Consider the following 24,039-nt stretch of genomic DNA (forward strand, 5'->3'; position numbering starts at 1 on the left):
CTCTGATGGTGTTTCCTGCTTGGCAGGGGGTTGGACTCGATGGCCCTTGTGGTCTCTTCCAACTCTATGATTCTATAAACAGTTGTCAGTTACACAAGTTATGCACCTTAAGCTGAATAATGGACAGCAAGATAAATAACATAATATTTGGCAGAAACAGAACTGTAGGGGAACAGAAGCAGTGCTGGTTGTGTCAAATCCAGACTGGAGTGGAAATCATGGCTTTCTTTCACCGCTAGCTCTACTGTGCCTCAGGTTTCCATCTCTGAAAAAAGGATGGGGAGGACCTTTCCTTAAGCCTTTTCCAATCAGAATAGATCACTGGGAACTGTGTTAACTCTAGAGTTTATGGCATGAATGGGGAGCCTCTTGTCAGGACTTTACCATCAGGCCCAGCTCCTCACTTTCTTGCTCTGCCATTTCTTGGGCATATAGTGGTACCTCGGGTTACATACGCTTCAGGTTACAGATTCCGCTAACCCAGAAATAGTACCTTGGGTTAAGAACTTTGCTTCAGGATGAGAACAGAAATCACATAGCAGTGGCGCGGCGGCAGCGGGAGGCCCCATTAGTTAAAGTGGTGCTTCAGGTTAAGAACAGTTTCAGGCTAAGAACGGACCTCCAGAACGAATTAAGTTCTTAACCAGAGGTACCACTGTATACAAATGTCCGTTTTTTAATGCTGAATCAGAACAAATGGCAATTTGGGTTTTTTGATGATTTCCGTTTGCACAGACTCGGCAGTAGACTCGGCTTTTGCAGGGAAAGCATAAGGCAACCAAAAACAAAAAAATGCTTGGACACAGAGCTTTAAAGTACACACTTGTGCCAAGAAACACGGCACAGAAGTCTGGATGAGCCCAGAGTCTGCTACAGCAGTGCTAATGACCCTTCTGTTAGCATTATGAAAGTGGCGATCCTTAAATCGCTGCAGTGTTGTTTTCTACCACGGGGTGTTTCAGCCTCTGCAAGAGTAACCAGTTCCACAATGTGGGGAGGGAGGAGTATACAGCAGCATGGAACAAACCACATAATCCTGGATAGTTAAGAAATCATAGTTTGAACACACTGTCATTTGCAAAGTTTGCACACAGCAACAAACTGTGCTTCTAATTAGGGGAACTGAAGTATTTTATTTCCTTTTTTGGCATGTGATGGGGAGAATGCAGCCCCCAAGGCTTCACATGTCACAACAAACTGGGTTGTTACACCTGGATTGTAGAGAGTGAAGATGATGCAGTCCTATACACCTCCACTCATTGACTCATGTGTGGCTTACTCCCAGGTATGTAAGTATAAAGCTGCAGATTTAAAACATGTGTCGTCAGATTTAAAACATGTGTTTCTAGATGAGTGCTTGCAGGCCGTTCAGCTACCAAAGGTTTCTGGCAACAAGCTGTTTTGTTTACAGTATTTGTTTGTTTTTAACTTCACTGGATTTCCTCCAAAATTGACAAATCCAAATTTAATGAGGTGGAAAGTTCAGGCTAGCATTTTGATGCCACTTATGTGGACACTGTGAAAAACTTGCAGGTGTAAGGAGACCCCACCTAGAAGCACCCACTGAAAATAACAAACACCTCCCCCCATATGCTAATTCTCTCTTCAATTTTGCTGAACACCCCCCTCGCTTTAGGAATTTTATTTCCAAATTTTTTACAGGTGCTGACTGTTAATTGTTTAAGGTGCTGCATGTACATTTAAAACATCATTTGGCACCTTCGTTAATTATTTTCAGTTATTTTTTAAAGGGGAAAATGTTCTTTTAAAATCTGAACAACTGCTCAGGGAATGCCACAAGCCCCCCCCCCCCGCTAGCGTAGTGCACCCACAGTTTCTACAGGTCACTGGCACTAGAAGGAGCTTGCTTTGAGAAGGAGGCTGTACGTCTGACTGAGAACATGGCAAGTGAGCTTTCAGAGCTCAGTGACTCCTGTTTTTAAATATCTAGACCTGCCCTTGGTATGCGTCCTTTCTTACTCCCAGGTACAGAAATCAGGTGCCTTGTGGAGACCGGATCATCATGACCACCTTGCGGAGTGAGTAGGCACCGCCACGAAACTCTGCCCAGTAGACTCCGTCCTGATAGCGGCTTCGGTAGTGCCCTCCTTTGTACCAGACACCATTAAGGTTGGAGTGGGCACACATATTGTACCACCAACCACCTTTCTGGAAGTGGGCACAGTTGCCTGTGGGAAAAGAAGAGGGGTGGGGAATAAATAATTTATCATCAAACCATGGGCATGGCCAGGATTTTTTTTGGGGGGGGGAGGAGGGCAGAACCTCAGCTATGTATTTCTATTGATTTTTTGGGGGGGGCAGCTGTGCCCATGAATCAAATCCTGAAATCAGATGCTGTTAGAATAGAGATGGGGAACTTCAACTTCTGTCAGCTCCAGGCAGCATGGCTAATGGAGAGGGAGGATGAGAGAGGTCATCCAGCAACATAAGGACGGCCACACGTTCCCCTCCCCTGCAGAATTTGGCAACCAGGTTGCTCACTGGGACAAGATGGTTTGAGCATATTACACCAATCCTGTCATGACTGCACTGTCTGTTAATTAGTTTCCAGGTCCAATTCAAAGTGCTGCTTTTGAGCTAGAAAGTCTTAAATGGCTCAGAACCACAATACTTCCAGGACCACATCTCTCCATATGAACTGACTCAAACCATGCAATCATCATCTGAGGCTCTTCTTAGTGTGCCTCCGTGAGAGGTCTGGACTTCATAGATGGATTCCATACAGTGCTATTAAGGGTTCTGCCCTTTGTTAGCCAGGTGTCTGCTTAATACAGGAGCTAGCACAAGCAGACAAAGTTCTCTTGATGGCTGGGAATCTCTCTCCAGCCTCAGAATGCAGCATCCATCAGTCTAGGAAGGTGGCACCCTCCAGCTGGTGGGATCAGAAGAGAAACAGTTTAGAGCCACTTTTGCAGTTCTGAATACTGTGGGCAAATGAGACAGAGTTTGGAGCTGTGAGCTGTGAGGTAAAGCTCCTTGGAGTGCAGAATATCGTGCTCTCAGAATCTGATACAAGAGAAACAGGTCTAATAGCTACTATAGGAATAATGATTTGCTTGGATACTGGTGTGGTGTAGTGGTTAAGAGCGGTGGACTCGTAATCTGGGGAACCGGGTTCGCGTCTCCGCTCCTCCACATGCAGCTGCTGGGTGACCTTGGGCCAGTCACACTTCTTTGAAGTCTCTCAGCCCCACTCACCTCACAGAGTGTTTGTTGTGGGGGAGGAAGGGAAAGGAGAATGTTAGCCACTTTGAGACTCCTGAAGGGGAGTGAAAGGCAGGATATCAAATCCAAACTCTTCTTCTTCTTCTATATTTTTGTCTACCTCTTCTCTAGACTTTCAGACACGGCGGCTGAGCGCCCAGGCGGGCACGTCTGGAGGGCGGGGCATGGAGGGTGCCATGAGGAGGATGCAGCATGGCAGGCAGGCAGGCACCCTTCCAATCAGTCCGGATCGATGATAAAAAAGGATAAAAGTGATAGAAAGATAAGGAACAAACAACACCTTCCTCCCCAGCTCTTGGTGTCCTCTTTTAGCCATCTCCCTTCTCCATCCTTACCTGAGTAAGCATCATGGTCACGGTCGAGGGTGCTGAACTGTCGGCCATTATGCCAGGAGAGGGAATCACCAGCGTTGCCTTGATAGCGCCCCAGCCGCAACCGGTAGAAATCATTCTCAGGTTCTAGGGCAAAGGTGCTGTATTCTGCGTATGCCTGCCGCCCACTCCAGTCTTCCATGGTAACCCTCAGCACATATGGGCCCTGGCGAGTCAGCCAGTGAATGAACTCGAGGCCCAGCCAGTGTTCTCCTTCCAAGTTCCCAAAACCATTCTGAAGGTGGAGCAGGGCAGGGGGAAACACAGCAAGTAAGATGTTAGCAGGTGGGCCCTGGCTGTAGGGGAACAGTTGGTGCTAGCCATAGGGTAGAAGAGTGAGCTAATACACCCACTTCCTTCCCAGGCCACTTTGGGGCCTGTGGCACACTTAGCTCTCTTGCAGAGATATGTGGGATCCTTTTGCAGCAGGAAACCAGCAAAGCATACATACACCATGCTAGCTCAATGCCCAAAGTCAGCTGCCATGTGTGGTGATGACCCTGAGTCCAGCAGCAAGACGTGAGAGTCAGAGGCTGCTAAGGAACGAGATCCCGTGCAGGACTCTGACTCTGCTACTGGAGACCAGGAGACAACTGAGACTCCATGATGGAGCCAGATTCAACCCATACCTCTGGAGTAATGGAAAAAGAGAGAAGGAAACCCTGAGAAAAATCTAGGAAGCTTTCACCCCTTAATACAGAGGTCTCCTGATAAGAGCATTCTATGGTCCACTTTGCCAGCAGGTCCCCGAAAGTTCACATATTTTTATCTTAAGACTAGACACACACACACACACACACACACACACTGCAAGAATGGGATTGCCATGTGACTGAACAAACATGGCTGCCCTCATTATCACATCTATTTGGGCCTTAGCTCATGTTTTCAGTCCATTACTTAACGTGTTTTTGCCTCCATCTGACTAAGTGGCCATAGCACAGCAGGTGGCAGAGTAACCCTTGCTTTGTGTCAAGACCAGATTCATAGGTGTGCTGCTGCAAACCTTTTGCATATCAGGAATTCCTATCCCCAAATATTTCCTACAAATTCAACTTGGGGCAACTAAACTGAAGGCTGAATACCCATGAAAGAGCAGTATATCTGAACCTGGCCTCTGGTATCACCTATCACCTGTGACTCTGATTTCAGCCTATAAGTCCCAGCTCCACCATGAGCCTCCAGATCTCTGACTCTAACCCCAAGTGACCCTCTGCATCCCATAGGTCCACCTTTCCCCCCAGCCCAGCTTTCCTCACAAGCTTGGACCCCTTCATCTCCTTGCTCTCCCCTTCCTGTGGCACCTGGAGCCACATCCTCAACACACCTTGTAGTGTTGCCAGGTGATAAAGAAGTTGACCGACCCATCCTGCCGCCGCTGGATGACGGTCCAACCACCCCCATCATACTCCTGGTCACACCAGGTCTGGATGATTCCCCGGGCACCAGTTGGTTGTAGCATGGTGATGCCGCTGGTCTGCCCATTCTGTTGAGCTGCTTGACAGTCACGCCATGGCCCTGTGCCAGGAAGAGAAAAACTAATGAACAGGGACCGAATAACATGGTGTGATGAACAAGGTAAAGGTAAAGGGACTGCTGACCATTAGGTCCAGTCGCAAATGACTCAGGGGTTGCGGCGCTCATCTCGCTTTATTGGCCGAGGGAGCCGGTGTACAGCTTCCAGGTCATGTGGTCAGCATGACTAAGCCGCTTCTGGCGAACCAGAGCAGCGCACAGAAACGCCGTTTACCTTTCCGCCGGAGTGGTACCTATTTATTTACTTGCACTTTGACGTGCTTTCGAACTGCTAGGTTGTCAGGAGCAGGGACCGAGCAACAGGAGCTCACCCCGTCGCGGGGATTCAAACCGCCGACCTTCTGATCGGCAAGCCCAATAGGCTCAGTGATTTAACCCACAGCGCCACCCACATGTTCACCTGTGATGAACAAAGTAGGGGCAGCTAATTACAGGGGCTAGTTTGGAGGTTCTCATTGAGTTCTGTAGCACAGGTAGGGTGATGCCCTGTCTCACTTGGACGGCCTTTTTGGTATTTCCAGATGGGATCTGTGCTTCTCATGCATGCAAGTTTTTTTCCAGTGTCCACACAACAGTGTTGGCATAAAAATGCCACCCCATATGTAAAAAGGAAAAGGAAAAACCTATTGCCAGAAACCCATTTGTGATATCACAACACTGAGCTCCTATTTAGAAGCACTCTCTGTCAGAGCTAATCTACCTCACATGTTTATTGTAACATGAAACATTTCATAAAGGATAAGAGAAACAAAGCAGGGGAAATGCACATTTTATTGGCCAAATTTGGGTTGGTGAAGGGCTGTGCAAACTTTTGAGTTTCATAGAAATCTTCATCAGGCAAATGTCTCAGGGGTCTTCTAAACACCAGTGGGAAAATAAAAGCTTTCTTCATGAGCTTACCTGAGGTATATTATTATGTATTAGTAGAAGATATATTAGTAGAATCTCAGGCGCTTCATTTAGTAAGTGTACATGAGAGCATTGCAGGGCTCCTATGCAGGTCCCAGTTATTTAAATGCACACCACAAGTCCCAACAGATTTGTGCCTCCAGCATTAGTCGGCCACAGGCCATAGGAAGGTCAGACCTAGGGGCAGGCATACTGTGATACACATACCTTTTGGTTTTGCCCACCAGTAAGAGATACAACTGCCTCTATCTATCTGGCTTGCAGTAGCTAATGGTATGTGTAGGAATAACGGATGATGACAGGAGGCTGGATGCAGGTGACCTGTGCACAGGCAAGCTGCCAGCTAGCTCTGCCGAAGCTCCTCTTATTGGCACAATATGCAAAACCAGACAGATACATTTTGGACTGTGACCTTTACACATCTTCCAGTCCTGAGATCGAAGGGTGGTACAGGTTATTCTGGCACCTGTTTCCACCGCGCCACTTTCCCCTTGCACAATGTTTAATCGAAAGAGACAAAGGTCACAGACAGGGCATGGCAGACTACTAAGAGAGCAAAAGGTTAGATAGAGGGCATGATGTTCAGAAAGCTGCGGTTTGACTGCGGGCGGAAATGTGCTCCACACCCAGCGATCATTCCTTCAGTATGCAAATTTATGACAATAAATCAGTGGCCCTCCACTAGCAATTGCTCTTTGAAGTTCACTCAAATGTCAATACTAGGCCAGGGGACTGGAGGATCCCAAATTAAGAAGGCGGTGGTTTTGCTTGTGTATGCCACACCAGTCCTTCTTGGCTCTTGGCTGCAGATGCCTCAGGGAAGGAGCAGGAGGTCCCCATGACATAAATGGAAGGAAAGCGGAGAAATGAGATATCATTCACAGGCTACCCTATCATGGAGTGTATAGCTTGTCACATTTCCCAAAGGAAAATAGGTACTTTGGATTTGTTTCAGATGTTAGACCATCCGAATAACCATCAATTGAGTAATTGTTAGGCTGATGGTTTGCTAAGAGCCCAGGATGATCAGTTAAATGTTTTATCAGGGACAGCAGATAGCAATGGAATAATCACAGTGGTAGCTGGTAGTCGCTTGCCTGTTTTAAGAAGGTAATGCCAGCAGAATTTGGGATGCTAACACTCCAAAGATATTTGGGGGGGGGGTCAGATAAACAGAAGCACTTGCCATTTGAGTTTTGGGGAGACATTAGACCTATAGCCCCCGCAGGTACAAAAGTAGCATAATAGAGAGAAAGCTGGCAAAAACGTGTCTGCCTGACCTCTTGGGCTCTCTGTGCAGGGAGCTCTTATAGAGAGGAACGTTTATCCACTATCCACAGGAGTGGTTTTACCATCTCATTGGTTCTTTGTGTGAACTAGGCTTCATGGCGGCAGAGGTTGGTGCTGTTGGCATTTGCCCTGCACAGCCTCTGCGCTGCTGCTTCCTAATAGACTTGCTCTCTCTGTCTGACCTGTGGATTTGGTGGGCACGACAGCAGGCGGCTGAAGAGTGCCGCCCTGTGGCACTGCCGCCTTGTGTGGCCGGTCTCTCTGGATGTCATTGACGGCATCAAAATGGACCCTGCTCTCATTGGCGATGCTTGCAGGGTTGTGAGGCACCACTGGCACCAGGGGGGGCTGTGGAGAGAAAGGAGAAATAACACACTAAAAACATAGGAGAACTAAAAAAGTATAGTTCGAGTGCAGCATCATTTAGTTCAAGGGCAGCAGGGGATTTAGAGCACGTTCAAGTGGCTCTTAAAGGCACAGGAGCACAACCAGAAAATAAGGCGGCAGTTCTAAGTGTGATAAATATGCTTCCAGGAAACCCAAAAGCTAGACTAGGACCGACTGTATTTTGTCCTAACTCCACTGGAGCCATTTTTTTAAATTAACAACATTTATAGACCACTTAATCCTATTTTTTAATCAAGAAAATTTCGACAGCTGAGGTTAACTAAAATATTTATCAAAAATGCTGATGAAATCAGCAAACTTTAAAAACAAGTAGATATAACAAAATTATAAAAATACAGACAAAATCTAAAGAATTTTTAAAAACATACATAATAAAAGTACATAATAGAAGTCTTGGTAGGCCTACCAAAAGGAAAGGCATTTCTATCAGGCAATCAGAAGCATTGCAGTGATGGTGTCTGCTTGTTGTTAACAGGCAGGGAGTTTTGCAGCATGAGCAATGCTGCCATGTTAAAAGACGGATTCCTTGTAAGGGCAGAACGAAAATTCCATAGATCGAAGTGGTCGTGGGCAAGCGAAGGGGGAGATGGGCAAATAGCAACGACACAAAAAGGGTTCTCCCAGGGTTCATTGCCCACGTTGGAAAAGGTTGTAAAGAGGGAATTAGTAAAAAGGATTAACGTCCTTTTTCTATCAGGGCTCTTGTGCTATCAACAGTTGCTGGACATGTAGAAATGGAGCAACCATTTGCAGACATAGAAAGAACCATTTGCTGAAAAATCAGGTTGTGTGGGAGGGCCACCATAGCGTTTTTCTATGCAGGGTTTAATTTGAACCAGGGCTCAGGCTCAGAAACCTTTTTGAACAGGGCGCAGTCATGGGGCAAAAAGAGATTGGCTCTGAGCATCAATCAAATACTTCCATTTTTCAGTAAATTAGGGATGGGAACTTGTAGTACTGCAGGTGTTGGACTATAACTCCCATGACCACTGGCCATTCTGAGGTTCATGGGAGTTGGAGTCCAGCAACAACTGAAGAGTCAAAGGTTGCTTAGCGCTCTTTGCCTTCAGGCTGCAGATGGGGCTCACATGCCGGAATACTCCTCCATTCAAAAACAAACATGGAAAATTAGCATGTATGGGAAGAAGCTATGCTGAAACTCTTTTCCCTAACATGCTTGTTTTCTACATTGATTTGTTATTTTTATTATTATTATTATTATTATTATTATTATTATTATTATTACTATTATGGCTACAGCAGCATTCTGCCATGTGAGTTTGAACATACAATTTGAAGCGGTACACTCAGCAAAAGTACCGTACTAGACCATGTACACCTAGGATTAGAGGACACAGCTTTCCGGAGGGAGAGTGTAGCGTGGGGCCTAGCTATGGTTTAGAACCCATCAGCTCCTGTCTTCCTGGCATTGCTGTTGTCACATCCCTTCCCTTTCCCAGGGTCAGCATCAGCACCAGGTATCCTTGGGCAGCTTCCAGGACTCCACCATCGCTGAAGTCTGCCCTAGTCCTTCCTTATTTATGTTTTCAGGCACAGCAGGCCAAGTAGCACCGGATGACTGGCTCTAGCGACCCTTTTAATTTCTCCCATTTCTGTCTCCCAGTTCAGTTTGAGGAGTACCTGTGGGCTCCCCCGGCCACTGGCTCCTTGCTGGCAGTCTCTCTCCAGTTGGCTGATGAGGGCACTCTGGTTGTTGACCAGGGCAGCCAGGGCATGGTACTTCCCTTCCAGCTGGCGATAACTGGCCGCCACGCGCAAGGCCTCGGCAGAGGCGTTGGCCACCCTCCCTTCAAGCTGTGAGGTCTGCACTGGCCGCTCTCGTCGCTGGAGGATCTCATGAAGCAGCTGAGTGTACAGCTGGGTGACACGAGCATTGATGTTGCGGCTTTCCTTGCGCAGGGCCTTGACTTCACTCACCACGGCCCCGTCCACCTCCACTAGTCGGCGCAGCTCCTCCATCTGGGCCTGCTGGTGGTGCAGCTGATCACGCAGTTCGGCCACCTCAGAGCGATTGAGGCCCGGAGGCTCCGGGGGAAGGCGCACGCTGCTCCAGCACACGGCCCCCGTGAACTTCTGCTGCGGCAAGATGAAGGTGTAGGTGCACTTCGGCCCCGTCAGTGGTTCGACACCTGACAGGCCTGGCCTGGCCAGACTCAGCACCACCACCACCAGGTACTGAGGCTCCATGCTATTAGAAGAAAGGCGCTTGTAAGAATTCAAAGGTGTCATAAATAAAACAAATGTTCAGAAGTGCACAAGGTAAACAGATCCATAAGTACACAAACCGCGTGACTGAAATAGTACAGGGGAGCAATCCTGATCTTGATTCTTACTGATCCCAAATATTTCCTGTACAGAAGGAAATATTTTGGAAAAACCTACCCCAATAGTTATTTTCATTTGTGAGTCAAAAGAGCAGAGTTTGTTTATGAATAGGGGAGGTCTGGGACCATGGTTTCAGAAACTAGGGTAGCAACAACATGTTATTTAGCAGCAGCAGCAACAACTTGTGCTTTTGGTGGTAGGGCAATATCCATTTCCATTTTATAAATTATTTTTAATGGTCTTGTGAAAGAGTGATACTTAGCTATATCAATCTGGTCTTTGATTTGATGAGTGTGGGTGACCCTGGAAGTTTCTATAACTGCTGTGACAACCACACATTTCCTTGGCCAAAAAACCCCCACAGCAACAATGAAATACTGAGATTATGATAAAGTGCTCTTGTGCAAGACCTCTACATTATTGTTTTAAATCAGATGAACGTGTACACTCTGATTACAGACCCTGAGGTAATTTGTATCATTTACTGAAATAATAGCTTCTTCAAATATGGTGATTGAAATTCAGTTATTCCCTCTGAGGTGTAGGTGGGTTCTGGCATGACCCAAGACCAAGATTCAGCTCAAGAAGGATTTTTTGGAGCATCAGGAACAAGAAGAACAAGAATGACAAAAGGGGCACTTGGCAAAACGCAAACACCGCCTGTGACAGGTCACCTTAATGCTGCAATTAGCAAATCACAAGACTGGCCCCATCTCTGCAGGGATTGGCAGCCTGCCAGCTACTAACAATGTCATTGGAGGGTTTTAGAATCCTCTCCCTCTTTTGTTATGCAGATGACGCTCCTGAGCTCCAGGAGGCCAGAAGGCCTAGGCCTGCACTGCATGCATACATAACACCCTCAGCATGTGACAACTGGTGGAAAGAGGAATCTTTGGTTTGCCTAAAATCTTCCTGACACAGCACATGTGGAAGGAATTGAGGCATCACTCCTGGGGAGTGTACGTTGCCCACAGCTCACTTTCATAAGGCAGCGTACTCAACATACAAGCCTGGTAGACCTTTGATATGGATTGGCATAAATGGCACCACGTTCCCCCAAACCCTTTTGGATAGGGGAGCCATTGTCATAGCTGCCTTACCAATAGGCTTCTCCAGCTCGGCGTCATTGCTGGTTATGGTTAAACCCAGGCAGAAAAAATTGTCCACCACTTCAAGTGTGTGGGCACCAATGCATGGAGTGCCAGTGATATCCTGACCAAAGATGTTGGTCTTTGTCAGGCTGATGGTAAGGCTGAACTCCCTGCAGACTTGAGCAAAAGAGTTGATGAGTTCCTGCAGAGCTTCCTTTGAGTGTACTGTCAAGACTGCGTTATCTGCAAACAGCATTTCTCAGACCCAGCACACTTTTGTCTTGGCACGGAGACATGGCAGGTTGAACAGACCCCAGTTGCACACCATCTTCAGATGCACTGAAGGCATAGGACAGCAACAGGGAGAAGGTGTCTGAGAATGAACTGTCATACTGGATGTTCTCGTGCAAGAACATGATCAGATTGTGGAGATTATCTAGTTGAGCAGTGTGACGTCCTTTCCAGCTGACAATGTCAAAGGCCTTCATCAGGTCTATTAAGGCAATATACACGGGTGTCTCAGCTCTCAGCATTTCTCCTGCAGCTGACACAGTGAGAAAATCACATTGACTGTTGACCTCTAAGCTCTAAAGCCGCATTGTAACTCAAGATGGACCCAGTGAGGGAGTAACTGAATCTGTTGAGAACTATGTGAGCAAAGATGTTTCCTACAGTACTCAGCAACAAGATTCCGTGTTGTTAGTCATGCCGGTCACCTTTGTTCATGTAGAGTAGGGGTCAGCAACCTTTTTCAGCTGTGGGCCGGTCCAGCGTCCCTCAGACCATGTGGTGGGCCGGACTATATTTTGAAAAAAAATATGAACAAATTCCTATGCCCCACAAATAACCCAGAGATGCATTTTAAATAAAAGGACACATTCTACTCATATAAAAGCGTGCTGATTCCTGGACCATCCGCAGGCCGGATTGAGAAGGCGATTGGGCCGCATCCAGCCCCCGGGCCTTAGATTGCCTACGCCTGCTGTAGAGTGTCACAAGGCATGTGGCATGGAATCTTGTTCCCAACGCTGCAAGAGGAGCCTGTGGAGGTGTGTCATGAGGAGGAATTGAAACCGGCTTCCAGCGCTTCTCTTTGGATTCCATCCTGTCCTGGGCCTGAGCATTGATGGCATTTTTCAGCTCACTGGGGGAGACACCTCTATTTCTTCCAAGACAGACAGAGTCTGGATACTGTTGACTGCTGTGTCAGATACCATGTTTCCCTGCAAGTACCATTCTTTATAGTGCTCTGCACATTGCTTCATCTTCTTGCTGAGGTCTGTGATGATCTCTCCAGAAAAGGTTTTCAGCAGCGCAATTTTACCAACTGTTGGTCCAAAGGCTTTCTTCGTGCCTTCATTACATTTTGTTTTGCTGGTGTCAGCAGCAAGTTGGGTGCTCTGACACAGCTTTAGTCAGTAGTCATGGGCACATTGTCTGGCAATCGACTGAGCATCACTCTTGCCTTTCTGAGTGCAGCAAGTGTCTTCTTGCAGGGTGCAAACTTGTAGTTCACAGGAACCCACCACAAATATTACAATTAATGTATGCTAAGCTGTGATAGGTCCACTTTCCCAATATGTCACTTTCAAATCAGGGCCCATTTAAAATGTTGGAAGAGTAATACTAAAAGCATCTATGTCACTGGAGATTAAACTATTCTCCCACTATTAAAAAATAAAAAGCCTTTCTGCATGAGAAAAGACAGAACCAGCATAAGGAAAATACAGGATGCAATGGCTGGATGATACTCCATAAAAGATGAACACCCCATTACTGCTATTCCCCATCATTCATCCCTATTTGGTCTATCTGTGTCACCAACTCAATTGCCTATCAGACACCATTCTTTGCCTTATTTGTTCTTTGTGTTTATTTCAATGGAGCCTAGTCATGTCAACTGGCCCTTGCAGCTTCCATGATTTTGGACAGGGACCCTGTTTTTGGATGGTTCCATTGTTTCAAAAGGGAATTTATTGCAGTAGATGACAGCTTCATACACTGAAATGAATATTCCCACTGAAATGAAGAGAATCGGTCTACTTTCCTTCCCCAAAGCAAGTGAATATTGTGACTGTGGGTCTGGATCAGCCTTTCTCAAGCTTAGTTCCCAGATGGTCTGGACTACAGTTCCCATTATGTACAGCCATACAGCCAGCAAGGGCAGCAATCAGGGATGGTGGGAGTGGTAGTCCAACAACATATGAGATCTCAAGGTTGAGAAAGGCTGGTCTAGAGTGAGTAGCTTTTACAAGTTTTGTTTTATTTTCATAATAGCAGGTGGTGCCCCTGGACGCTCATGCGGGCGGTGGGCTGCTAGGGATGCTGCTGCGGTGGGAGACCAGCGTCCCCCCATGCTCACCATGTGGGGGGTGGGTGGCTAGGGACGCTCGCTGTGCGGGCGGCTAGCCCCACTCCTGTGGGCTGGTTAGCCCCGCCTCTGTGCCGCTCCAGGTGCCATGGCAGGTAGCTCTGCCCCTGATTCCCCCTCAGAGGGGGGCAAGCCAAATAGCAAAATGGGAGATTGAGAAGAACTTTCAGCTGTTGAAGAACCAGGTTTCCTTCCCGTCCTCCCTTTCCCCTCCTTTGTCTACAAACAAAGTAAATAAAGTAGATAGAGATTTTAATGGGGTGTGTGTGCTGCGTTGTTGCTCTGAATTTACAGGACTGGATCTAAAGGCCTTGTGCTTCAATGCCAACAGCCGTTGCCAATATGCACTGGGAAATGGATCCAGTTTGGCTCAGGAAAGGCCATTAAAGTCACCACCACTGAGACAGGCAGTTATATACTTCCTGCTTCTTGGCTGCTGCCTTGCAGTTCCCATTAATGGATCTGGAATTCCACAGTAGGGATGGGATGTAGCACAAGACAGTGCAGTTGGAGGCACATGAAAGTTCTTTTTAAAGAGAGTTGAAAGTGGTTTGGAACAAGTTTTACTTTGTACAGGGAACACACGCACTCCCCCCCCCCCATGCATGATGCAGCCACTAGTCAAACCTGCAAAATCTGTTTATTGGAGATGAAAGTTGGGCATGCAAAGCATCACAAGCAATGATCCCTCTATCAAACTGCCTTCAGCTCAGTGGAAACACTTGTGCCCAACCTTCCAGGAAAATGAGAGAATGGAGAAGAGCCTTCATCCTCAGAAACAGGCAAGTCTTGCCTCAGAAACCAAACTAACCCCTCTGCTCCATAGGGCATGATTCTGAGAGGCTCATCTTTCTTATAATCCATCCATCACCCAGACTACTTTTGGTTCAAGTTCACCATCTTCCTTGTTTGGGTAGCTGGCTGAAAATAATCCTGAAAAGGATTATTTAAAAGTAGTATAGAAAGCAATGTCAGCAAATCTTCTATACGACAGCCAAAGGTTCACAAGCCTCCAACCTCTTCTTTCTCCTGTCCACCCTATATCCTGTATATACCCAAAGTACTTCCACTCAGACCCTCCTCCTCCTTACTCCATAGCCTAGTCTATACTCCATAGGACAGAATTCTCCATCAAGCCTGAACGCCTAAGGGTCAAGTCACATTCATCATGGGACATCTAGCCAATTAGGTGAAATACATTATTCAGAGGACAGTTGTTCAGTTCTGGAAGAGAAACAGGGAGTAGTTTGTGTCTTCCTTCACAACTGTCCCCCTTAGAATCATGGGCGTAGCCAGGACTTTTGTTTGGGGCAGTGGCAGAACCAACATGGTCAGTTAGTTAAGTATTTCTATTGTTTTACTTGATCAAGGCGGCAGCTCCCCCCCCCCCCCGCCCGGCTATGCCCATGCTTGGAATGCACTAGATTCACAGGAAAGGAAGTCTGGATTCTCCACAACAACCAAAGGTGAAGGCCAAGATTGTTACACCTCCTCATGTTGCACCTCCCCATGTGTTTCAGAAAGCTCATCAACCTATTTACCGGTAAATAAATATTAAAGGGGCACATATACATTTTGATGTGTGTGCTCACACATGCACGCACACACTCCTTAATTAAAAAAACTCCACAGAGAGGAAGAAAAGTATGTTGGGAGATCTTTTGGGGAGTCAGTAAGTGTCTTCTATGGCTGGCTTTCTCCTGGTTCAGAATTAAGCATGCAGATAACCAGACAGAACCAGTTTTTCATTCATTGCATTGAATGCATTAAAGGCTCTTAAACCAGCCCCACAGCTCTTAGACCGATATATCTGTCTCTGAAACTGAGTAGCTGAGCATTCCATAGAGACAATAAAAATACTGCATGTGAAGGTTCATGATTTTACAAATACCAATGATTAAAATATACATTTCCTTGTGCTTTTGCACAATTCCCATACATGGATGCTATTAATCTGTGAGAGAATTCAGAAGGAAAATCAAACACCTGCTACATGGCTCGGTCAACATTTGTGTTTGTAGCTGACAACAAAGCTTACATAGACCTCATGTGTGATGATGTTATACTTTACTAAAATGGTTTGCTGCCTGCCAGTGCTGTGAAATGTTCTGTGAGCAAGCAAGGACAAACACAGAGTGGGGCTTCACTCTAACCAACTCCAGGCAGAGTCTAGGGAGGAATCAAGAGCACAGATTTAGTTAGAGCAGTGTCTCCTGAGGCTTGAGGGGAGGGAAGTTGAAGAGAGCAAGCGCCTGCCCGCCTGGCTACAGATGGCGCCTCTTTCCTGTGTAAACACAGGGTCCATTCCCAGGCTCCCTGGGCAGCGCCATATGGGGCTTATCACTGCTCTTTAACCTCCTCATCACCCCTGACCCTGTTCTCATGTCAGACGTCAAGCGGAGAAAGGGAGATTCAAATAGTAAAATGCAAATGGTACCAATGGATGGTTCTCTGCAGAGGGGAAATTCCATTCTCTAGACGTGGCCTCCTTCAGGCAACTTGACTGAGGGGGATTACTTGCCATCTTGCCTTTGACCAGATTTCTATATGCCACCACCTTTCTATGCCAGAAGAGTATCTGGTTGGCATAGAAATGTGATCAAAGGCAAGAAGGCAACCCCCAGCCAAGTTGCCTGAAAGGGCTATTTCAGACTTCTGTTTGTGCTGCAATTTCTAGGCACAGGTTTGGGACTTTCAGGCAGGGGTCCAAGTAGTTTCCCTTTGTCCTGCCACTCTCCCTGGGAAACACTGTTTGTTCTGATCCAGCGGTAAAGAACAGGTTTTCCTGGAGAAAACGGAGGACAAAGGGGAAGCTTCTCGTACCCATGCTGGAAAGTCCCAAACCCTTGCTTAGAAACTGTAGCACAAATGGAAGTCTCAAAGTTACTTCAACGTAGGAATTGTGGGAAAATTCCATTTTGGTCACATTTAAGGTGGAACCTTTTAAATTTGTGCATTCTGAAACAACATGAGAACACAAACACAGCCATCCTTCAAAATTCCAATTTTTCTTGATTTTATAATGCAGTTCTCCAGCCATGTAATGTGTACAAAAATGCACACACTGGCTAGTGGGAGCGTGATGCATGGTGGTCACGCAACCGAGGAGGAGGAGGAGGAGGAGGTGGCCGACAAGTGCAGGAGGTGGATCCAACTACCCAGAGTCTGACACCCTGAGGCAACTGCCTCACCTACCCTCGTCTGGTCTGAAGGGGCCCAAAATAAGATCAATCTTGAACTCTATAATAACCACACAGGAAATTGAAGGTGCCATTCAGAATATGCAACTAGGCAAATCTCCAGGCCCGGATGGACTTACCTCCAAATATTACAAGGTTCTGAAGGACTATTTGATACAACCTTTGTTGGAGGTATGTAACCAGATTATGGATGGGAAGAGGGCACCAGAAACGTGGAAAGAAGCCTTCATCACATTGATACCTAAGTCAGAATCTGAAAAGACTCAGCTTAAAAACTACCGTCCCATCTCACTCCTAAATGTGGATTACAAAATATTTGCAGACATTTTGGCAAATAGACTTAAAAAAGTCTTAAATGAAGTAATTCATAAAGACCAAGCTGGCTTTCTCCCTGGTAGACATTTATATGAGAACACTAGAAACATCATTGACATTTTAGAACTTTTGCAGACTAACAGGAACACAAGGGCGGTGTTAATCTTTATTGATGCGGAGAAAGCATTTGACAATATATCTTGGATGTTTATGAAGAAGAACTTGGAGGGGATGGGAGTGGGACGGGGGTTTGAGAATGGATTACATGCAATCTATTCAGAACAAAAAGCTAAATTAATAGTGAACAATGTGGTGACGGAGGAATTTAAAATTGAAAAAGGGACACGACAAGGGTGCCCTCTATCCCCTCTGTTATTTATTTCAGTCCTGGAGGTGCTATTGAATATGATCAGAGAGGACCGGTTGGTACAAGGGATAGAGGTCGGAGTGAAACAATATAAACTGAAAGCTTTTGCAGATGACCTAGTTTTGACACTGCAGGAGCCAGAATCCAGTACCAAAAGAGTTCTCGAACTTATATCTGAATTTGGTCGGGTGGCGGGATTTAGGTTGAATAAACAAAAAACTAAGGTTCTGACCAAAAATTTAACAATTACAGAAACAGAGGGGTTTCAGAGAGAAACAGAACTGAATGTGGTTAAAAAAGTGAAATACCTTGGGATCTATTTGTCCTCCAAGAATTTGAATTTATTTAAGGATAATTATGAGAAATGTTGGTTGGAAGTTAAAAAGGATTTAGAAATTTGGTCAAGATTGAAACTTTCCTTGTTGGGAAGAATTGCAGCTATAAAAATGAATGTGTTGCCGAAAATGTTATTTTTGTTTCAAACCTTACAGATCGTGGACAGAGTGGATTGCTTTGGAAAATGGCAGAAGGATATATCTAGATTTATCTGGCAGGGCAAAAAGCCCCGAATAAAGTTTAAAATATTAACAGAATCGAAAGAAAGAGGGGGGTTTGCCCTGCCGGACTTGAGGTTGTATTATGAAGCTGCAGCCTTCTGCTGGTTGAAAGATTGGTTTTTGTTGGAAAACACCGATGTCCTAGATCTGGAAGGTTTTAATAATGCTTTTGGATGGCACGCATACCTATGGTACGACAAGGTTAAAGCACATAAATTGTTTAAAAGCCACATTGTCAGAAAAGCAATTTTTGCAGTCTGGATGAAATATAAAGACTTACTAGAGAGTAAAACTCCGAGGTGGTTATCACCAGTGGAGGCCAAGGCCCGAAAAAGACCCAATATGGAGGCCTATTGGCCGAAATATTGGGAATTGACTGAAAAAATTGGAGACAATTGGAAGTTGCAGAGCCAGGACAAACTAAAAAATAAGGTGCGAGACTGGCTACATTATGCTCAAATTCAAGAGGTTTTCAAAATGGACAAAAAAGTTGGTTTCCAGGTGGAAAAGTCGAAACTAGAGACAGAATTGTTAGAACCAAAGACAAAGCTGTTATCTAGAATGTATAACTTGCTGCTTATGTGGAATTTACAGGATGAGACAGTTAAATCTGCTATGATTAAATGGGCGCAGGATGTTGGACACAACATTATGTTTGAAGACTGGGAAAGGTTATGGAACACCGGAATGAAATTTACGGCCAGTACGGCCTTGAAGGAAAACATTATGAAAATGATATACCGGTGGTACATGACCCCAGTCAAGTTAGCTAAGATACATCACCTGTCGGACAATAAATGTTGGAAGTGTAAGGAAGCAGAGGGGACTTTCTTTCACCTCTGGTGGACATGCCCAAAGGTTAAGGCTTTCTGGGAAATGATTTACAATGAGTTGAAAAAGGTATTTAGGTATACCTTTCCCAAGAAACCAGAGGCCTTCCTGCTGGGCATGGTAGACCAGAAAGTGTTAAAGAAGGACAGAACTTTGTTTATGTATGCTAGTACAGCAGCAAGAATACTCATCGCAAAGAACTGGAAGACACAAGATTTACCCACGCTGGAGGAATGGCAGACGCAGTTGATGGACTACATGGAGATAGCTGAACTGACCGGCAGAATCCGAGATTTGGATGTAGAGACAATTGAGGCGGACTGGAAAAAGTTTAAAGACTACTTGCAAAAGTATTACAAACTGTATGAATTTTAAGACGGTGCATGATTTGAAAATGATACGCTTTAGCAATTATGATTAAGTAAATAGTAAACTAAGTGATAAAAGAGAAAAGGAGATAATATGAAATTGAACATGTTATGTTTATTTTAAAGGTATAAAAATTCTGACATAATACATTGAATATAGATACATAACATGTAAAAGTTACAATAAGGTATGACATAAGGTAACAAATTGCTGACATTGTTAATATAAAGAACGCAGAATCGGAAGGGGTGGGGAAGTCCAATTTGGGATTTTTGTTAAAAAAAAAAAAAAAATGGTTTCTTGTAAACTCCTTGTAATGTATAAAATTTGGAAAGAAACGTAATAAAAAATATTATAAAAAAAAAAAAAATGAAGGGGCCCAAAATAGTTAGACTCTAAGAAGAAAGAGAACCCTAAAGAGAACCTTTTATAGTTGCTGCTTTCAGGTTTTCAAACTTAGTCACAAGAAACATGAAAGCTGATATTCTCAGCCAGGGGTCAGCAACTTTTTTCAGCTGTTTGGTGGGCCGGACTATATTTTGGGGGGAAAAAATGAACGAACTCCTATGCCTGACAAATAACCCAGTAAAAAGGTAAAGGGACCCCTGACCATTAGGTCCAGTCCTGAACGACTCTGGGATTGCGGCGCTCATCTCGCTTTATTGGCCGAGGGATCCGGCGTACAGCTTCCAGGTCATGTGGCCAGCATGACTAAGCCACTTCTGGCAAACCAGAGCAGTGAACAGAAATGCTGTTTACCTTCCCACCAGAGCAGTACCTATTTATCTACTTGCACTGGTGTGCTTTCGAACTGCTAGGTTGGCAGGAGCAGGGACCGAGCAACGGGAGCTCACCCCGTTGCGGGGATTCAAACTGCCGACCTTCTGATCCTTCTGATCTAAACCACAGAGTCCTAGGCTCTGTGGTTTAACCCACAGTGCCACCCGCGTCCCTATAAAATAACCCAGAGATGCATTTTAAATAAAAGCACACATTCCTGGACCGTCTGTGGGCCAGATTGAGAAGGCGATTGGGCCGCATCTGGCCCCCGGGCCTTAGGTTGCCTTCCCCTGTTCTCAGCAATCTGAATTCCAACAGTGAATTCAAAAGAAGAAAAGAGCATCTCCTCCAGCCCATTTACAATTTTAAAATTGCAAATGCAGAAATAAAAAGAATTCCATAAAGCATGTGTTTCATGATCATGATTTAGATATTAATAGGATTGCTTAGCATGTGATAGAAATCAAGGGATTACTGCTCCACGGCTTTTCTGATTTGTTAATCAGCACCTCCCAAGTCACCTTCTCTGCACAAATAGTTCTCTGGACCCCGACCAGGGTGCTTTTGAGCATCTGTAGATTTTTTAAAATAAATATTTTAAAAGTCATATTATAGTGCAGGCTTCCTCAACTTTGGCCCTCCAGATGTTTTGAGACTACAGTTCCCATCATCCCTGACCACTGGTCTTGCTACCTAGGGATCATGGGAGTTGTAGGCCAAGAACATCTGGAGGGCCGAGGTTGAGGAAGCCGGTTATAGTGCTACTGAACATGCACATTGTGCTTTCCCATGTGAAGTGAACCTGCTTCTTGATTGTTTTTAATGAAAATATTATGCAAAGTAGGAAAATATGTAATGCAAAGCACACTTCTCCCTTTGATGCAACTGTAACATTAAACTTTCTGGGTGGAAACTGTAGACATAATCCAGGACAGCTGGCTCTCTGAATTTTGGATTACTCATTGAAATACCTCCCATTTCAGTCCCCTCAAATATTTTATCCCCATAACGTGATCTTGGCCTTTGGAGTTGGCTCCTGTGTTCCATTTGTGGCATGAAGTGGCAGGATCTTTCAGATCTACTATATTCCCATTTCTAAACAGAGATTTCACCTTAGACATCAGTATGGCCTGACTCAGGGATGTATAACACAGTTGGGATACTGTCTTCATTATTCACAAGTATCACTCCTCTCCCTGCCTCCCCACACTCCAAAAAAACATTCAAGCGTTAGGAACAGAATCCAGGAATCCTAAAATACACATTTGCTCTCTTGTTCTCAGACACAGAACTGAGCTGAAGGGAAAGAAATAAAAATACATCCATTAATAAGTAACTTTGTTCTAAATATAGATGAGAACTGGAAACTTTTCTGGATTGCTTGGCTTCTGTGTAACTTGGAACTGCGCATTCTCCCAGTCCAATCAAATATATTATTGGCTTTACCTGGCTGCTTATTGCGTCTGGCTGCTTCAGACAGAACTCAAAGAGCCCAATCCCTTCTTTCAAATCAACCCATTTCAACTCACATTCTTTCCAGAGCCAGGAACTCCCAAAGTCCTGGCTCTCTGTCTTCCTTGCTCGCCAGGCCCTCATCCTGCCTTGCAAATCAGACATCATCCCAGTGCCAGAAAAAAGTGTTAAATTCTCTGAGCTGCACACTTCAGCCCATCAGAATATGACATCCAACTTCCTCTTCTGGCAGTTTTAGTTGTGTACTACTATTAATAAAGAATGAAATGCATGAGGTGTGATCTCCTCCATCCACCCCTTTGCCCTCTCATGGTACTACAATGATCCAGCAGGATGGCGACGCAAGTGCGGGGTGCAGCTTGCTGCATGACAGCACATGTGGCAGCCTTGATGAGGGGGTGGGTGCTACTTCAAAATGCATGGACAGCTCCTGCATGTGACATGTGCAGGGCAGCCACTTGTTCCACACCTTCCTCCTACATGAGACACTACAAATCAGTGGTGTAGTGGGTGGGGCACAGTGGCGGTTGCCCCAGGTGCAAAATTGTTAGGGGTGCAAAATGTCAACACCCGGTACAGCTGCGAGCTTCCATCACTGGGCTCAATTGAAAACAGCTTCTCCACGAGAACCTGAAAGTGACCTCTCCAAACAATGGAAAGACTCTTTTCTTATCTCTGCGGCTCCAATCTCCTAGGTGACAGAGACACTGTTAAGCAGTTGAATGCTCAGCATGGCCCCGGGCGCTGGAAACCCAAGCTACACCATTGCTACAAGCTAGGCACTTATGCACCAGTGGAGGCCTTCTTCTGGAGAAGAATGCTCCTGACCTGGCCTAACACTGCAGCCTGCAGCCCAGGTATAGGGGACCCCCCTTGATGTTGAGTCCATCCATCCCAGGCACCACAACCACATTGTCAAGGACGATGGAGCAACAACATCTGTTGGGTCTTCAGAAGGTACTGTCCAAAGCATAAAAGGCCAGAATCTTGGTGTGCAATGCTATCTAAAAAGTGTTAACTGCAGCATCAGGAAACTGAACATGCTGGAATGGGTAATTACTGACACACTTACACCCAATGAATTGTCTATGTATGTGACTGTCTGCAGTGAGTCTTACTGACTGCAGTTTTGTGCCTTCCACACAATTTGGAAGCATTTCCTGCTAACAGTATCATTGAACTGGCTTCTCCTGAGCTTATTTACTTGGGCAGTGGGAGCTTTCCCATGATCCAAGAAGCTTTTTCTTACTGGCTACTTGATGTTTATACTGGCTGAGCAGAACAGCTAACACTTCTCCTACCAAAGGGGCCTCAGCAACAGAGGATCTATCAAAGCTATCTTCAGCACAAGTTGGTGGGTATATTAAAGCAAAAAGGAGAGAGCAGTTTAGTTCCCATTGCTTGCACAATGGACCCTCTCTCCTCCCGTTGAAATCTCTAAATAATTGTACTGTGTATAGCCATAATAATGTCAGAGAAGAGAGAATTTTGGTACCCTTTGCATACTAGAATTCGTTCTTCCATGACAAAAGTAAAAGCTCTGTCTTCTCTGCTATCTGATCACCCTAGCAAATTAAGACTCAAAACATGGCAGCAAGCTGTGGGAGCTGTTGTAGGACCTTGAGTGAACCCCAATATTTTTCTTCTGTTAACCATACGCTGTATCAGGTTTAAAAACACAACACAACTTTGCTGTTTCTGTTTGTGTGCACCCAAGGGTTGTTTAAATACATCTCCATCAGCAGCAGTGGAGCAAGCCAATCCGGCGCCTGGGGCAGGACACTTCACGAGGCTTCCGAGGAGTCTACTTGCCTCCTCCCACTCAGCTACCCTACAGCTAAGGGGGAGGTGGCAGATGGACCGTTTGGGGTAGCATGGAGCCTGCGGGTGCCCAAGCCAGTGTGTCTCTCCCAGGAGAGACGTGTGGCTCGGGTGCACTGCAGGCCCCGCAGAGAGTGCTGCTCGGCATTTTGTCACCCCCCTCAGTGGTGACACCCAGGGTAGCCCGCCCCCCGCCCTTCCTCTGCCCCGTCCATCGTATCAACACCTCTGTGTGTTCACACCTTGGCTGGAAAGGTGGCTAGAGAAGAATTAGGACTCCAGTTGGAATAAAGCTGGTTTGAGAAATAACACCTCTAACAGAAGTGTCCTACAACAAAGTACAAGTAGGCATTCTGGGTAGGGGAATATGTGGATTCCAGCAACAGCTGCAGATTCTACTCCCATCAGTCCCAGCCAGCAGAACACATGTGGAAGGCCACAGGTTCCCTATTGCTGTGTTGCTGTGTTAAGGGTATAAAGACTACCAGGAAAGCAAACTGCCCAGAGTGAAATGTGAGAACAGTTTCTGCATCTAGAAACTTGGACATCTCATGCATGATTTCCCCCCACTTCAGATCTTACACCAGAATCACATAAAATGTTTCCCCTCTTTCTGGTGAACACTGAAAGCCACTTTCAAGATCCATACTAAACATTAGGGGGGAAATTGAGATTGTGCTTACCTGTAATTCATAGGGCTTCAGGTTTCCAAAGTTGAGCTTTTCTGTGAACCTCCTTAAGGGTGTGGAGGGTCTCTG

The 24,039-nt window shown here is 45.6% G+C and overlaps 1 protein-coding gene across 1 annotated transcript; it reads right to left on the bottom strand.

Annotated features, from left to right (window-relative positions):
* Positions 1 to 419: 419 nt before the first annotated feature.
* LOC128404695 (angiopoietin-related protein 2-like) lies at positions 420 to 24,039 on the bottom strand. The gene is made up of 6 exons (XM_053370507.1): positions 23,965 to 24,039; positions 9,402 to 9,969; positions 7,535 to 7,700; positions 4,945 to 5,135; positions 3,582 to 3,852; positions 420 to 2,189 (listed from the first exon to the last, which is right to left on the bottom strand). The coding sequence occupies exons 1-6, from the start codon at positions 23,973 to 23,975 to the stop codon at positions 1,996 to 1,998; spliced, it is 1,401 nt and encodes a 466-aa protein (XP_053226482.1). The 5' UTR covers positions 23,976 to 24,039; the 3' UTR covers positions 420 to 1,995.

The sequence above is a fragment of the Podarcis raffonei genome, chromosome 17 (genome assembly GCF_027172205.1).
Source record: "Podarcis raffonei isolate rPodRaf1 chromosome 17, rPodRaf1.pri, whole genome shotgun sequence".
In the NCBI taxonomy this organism is placed as follows: domain Eukaryota; kingdom Metazoa; phylum Chordata; class Lepidosauria; order Squamata; family Lacertidae; genus Podarcis; species Podarcis raffonei.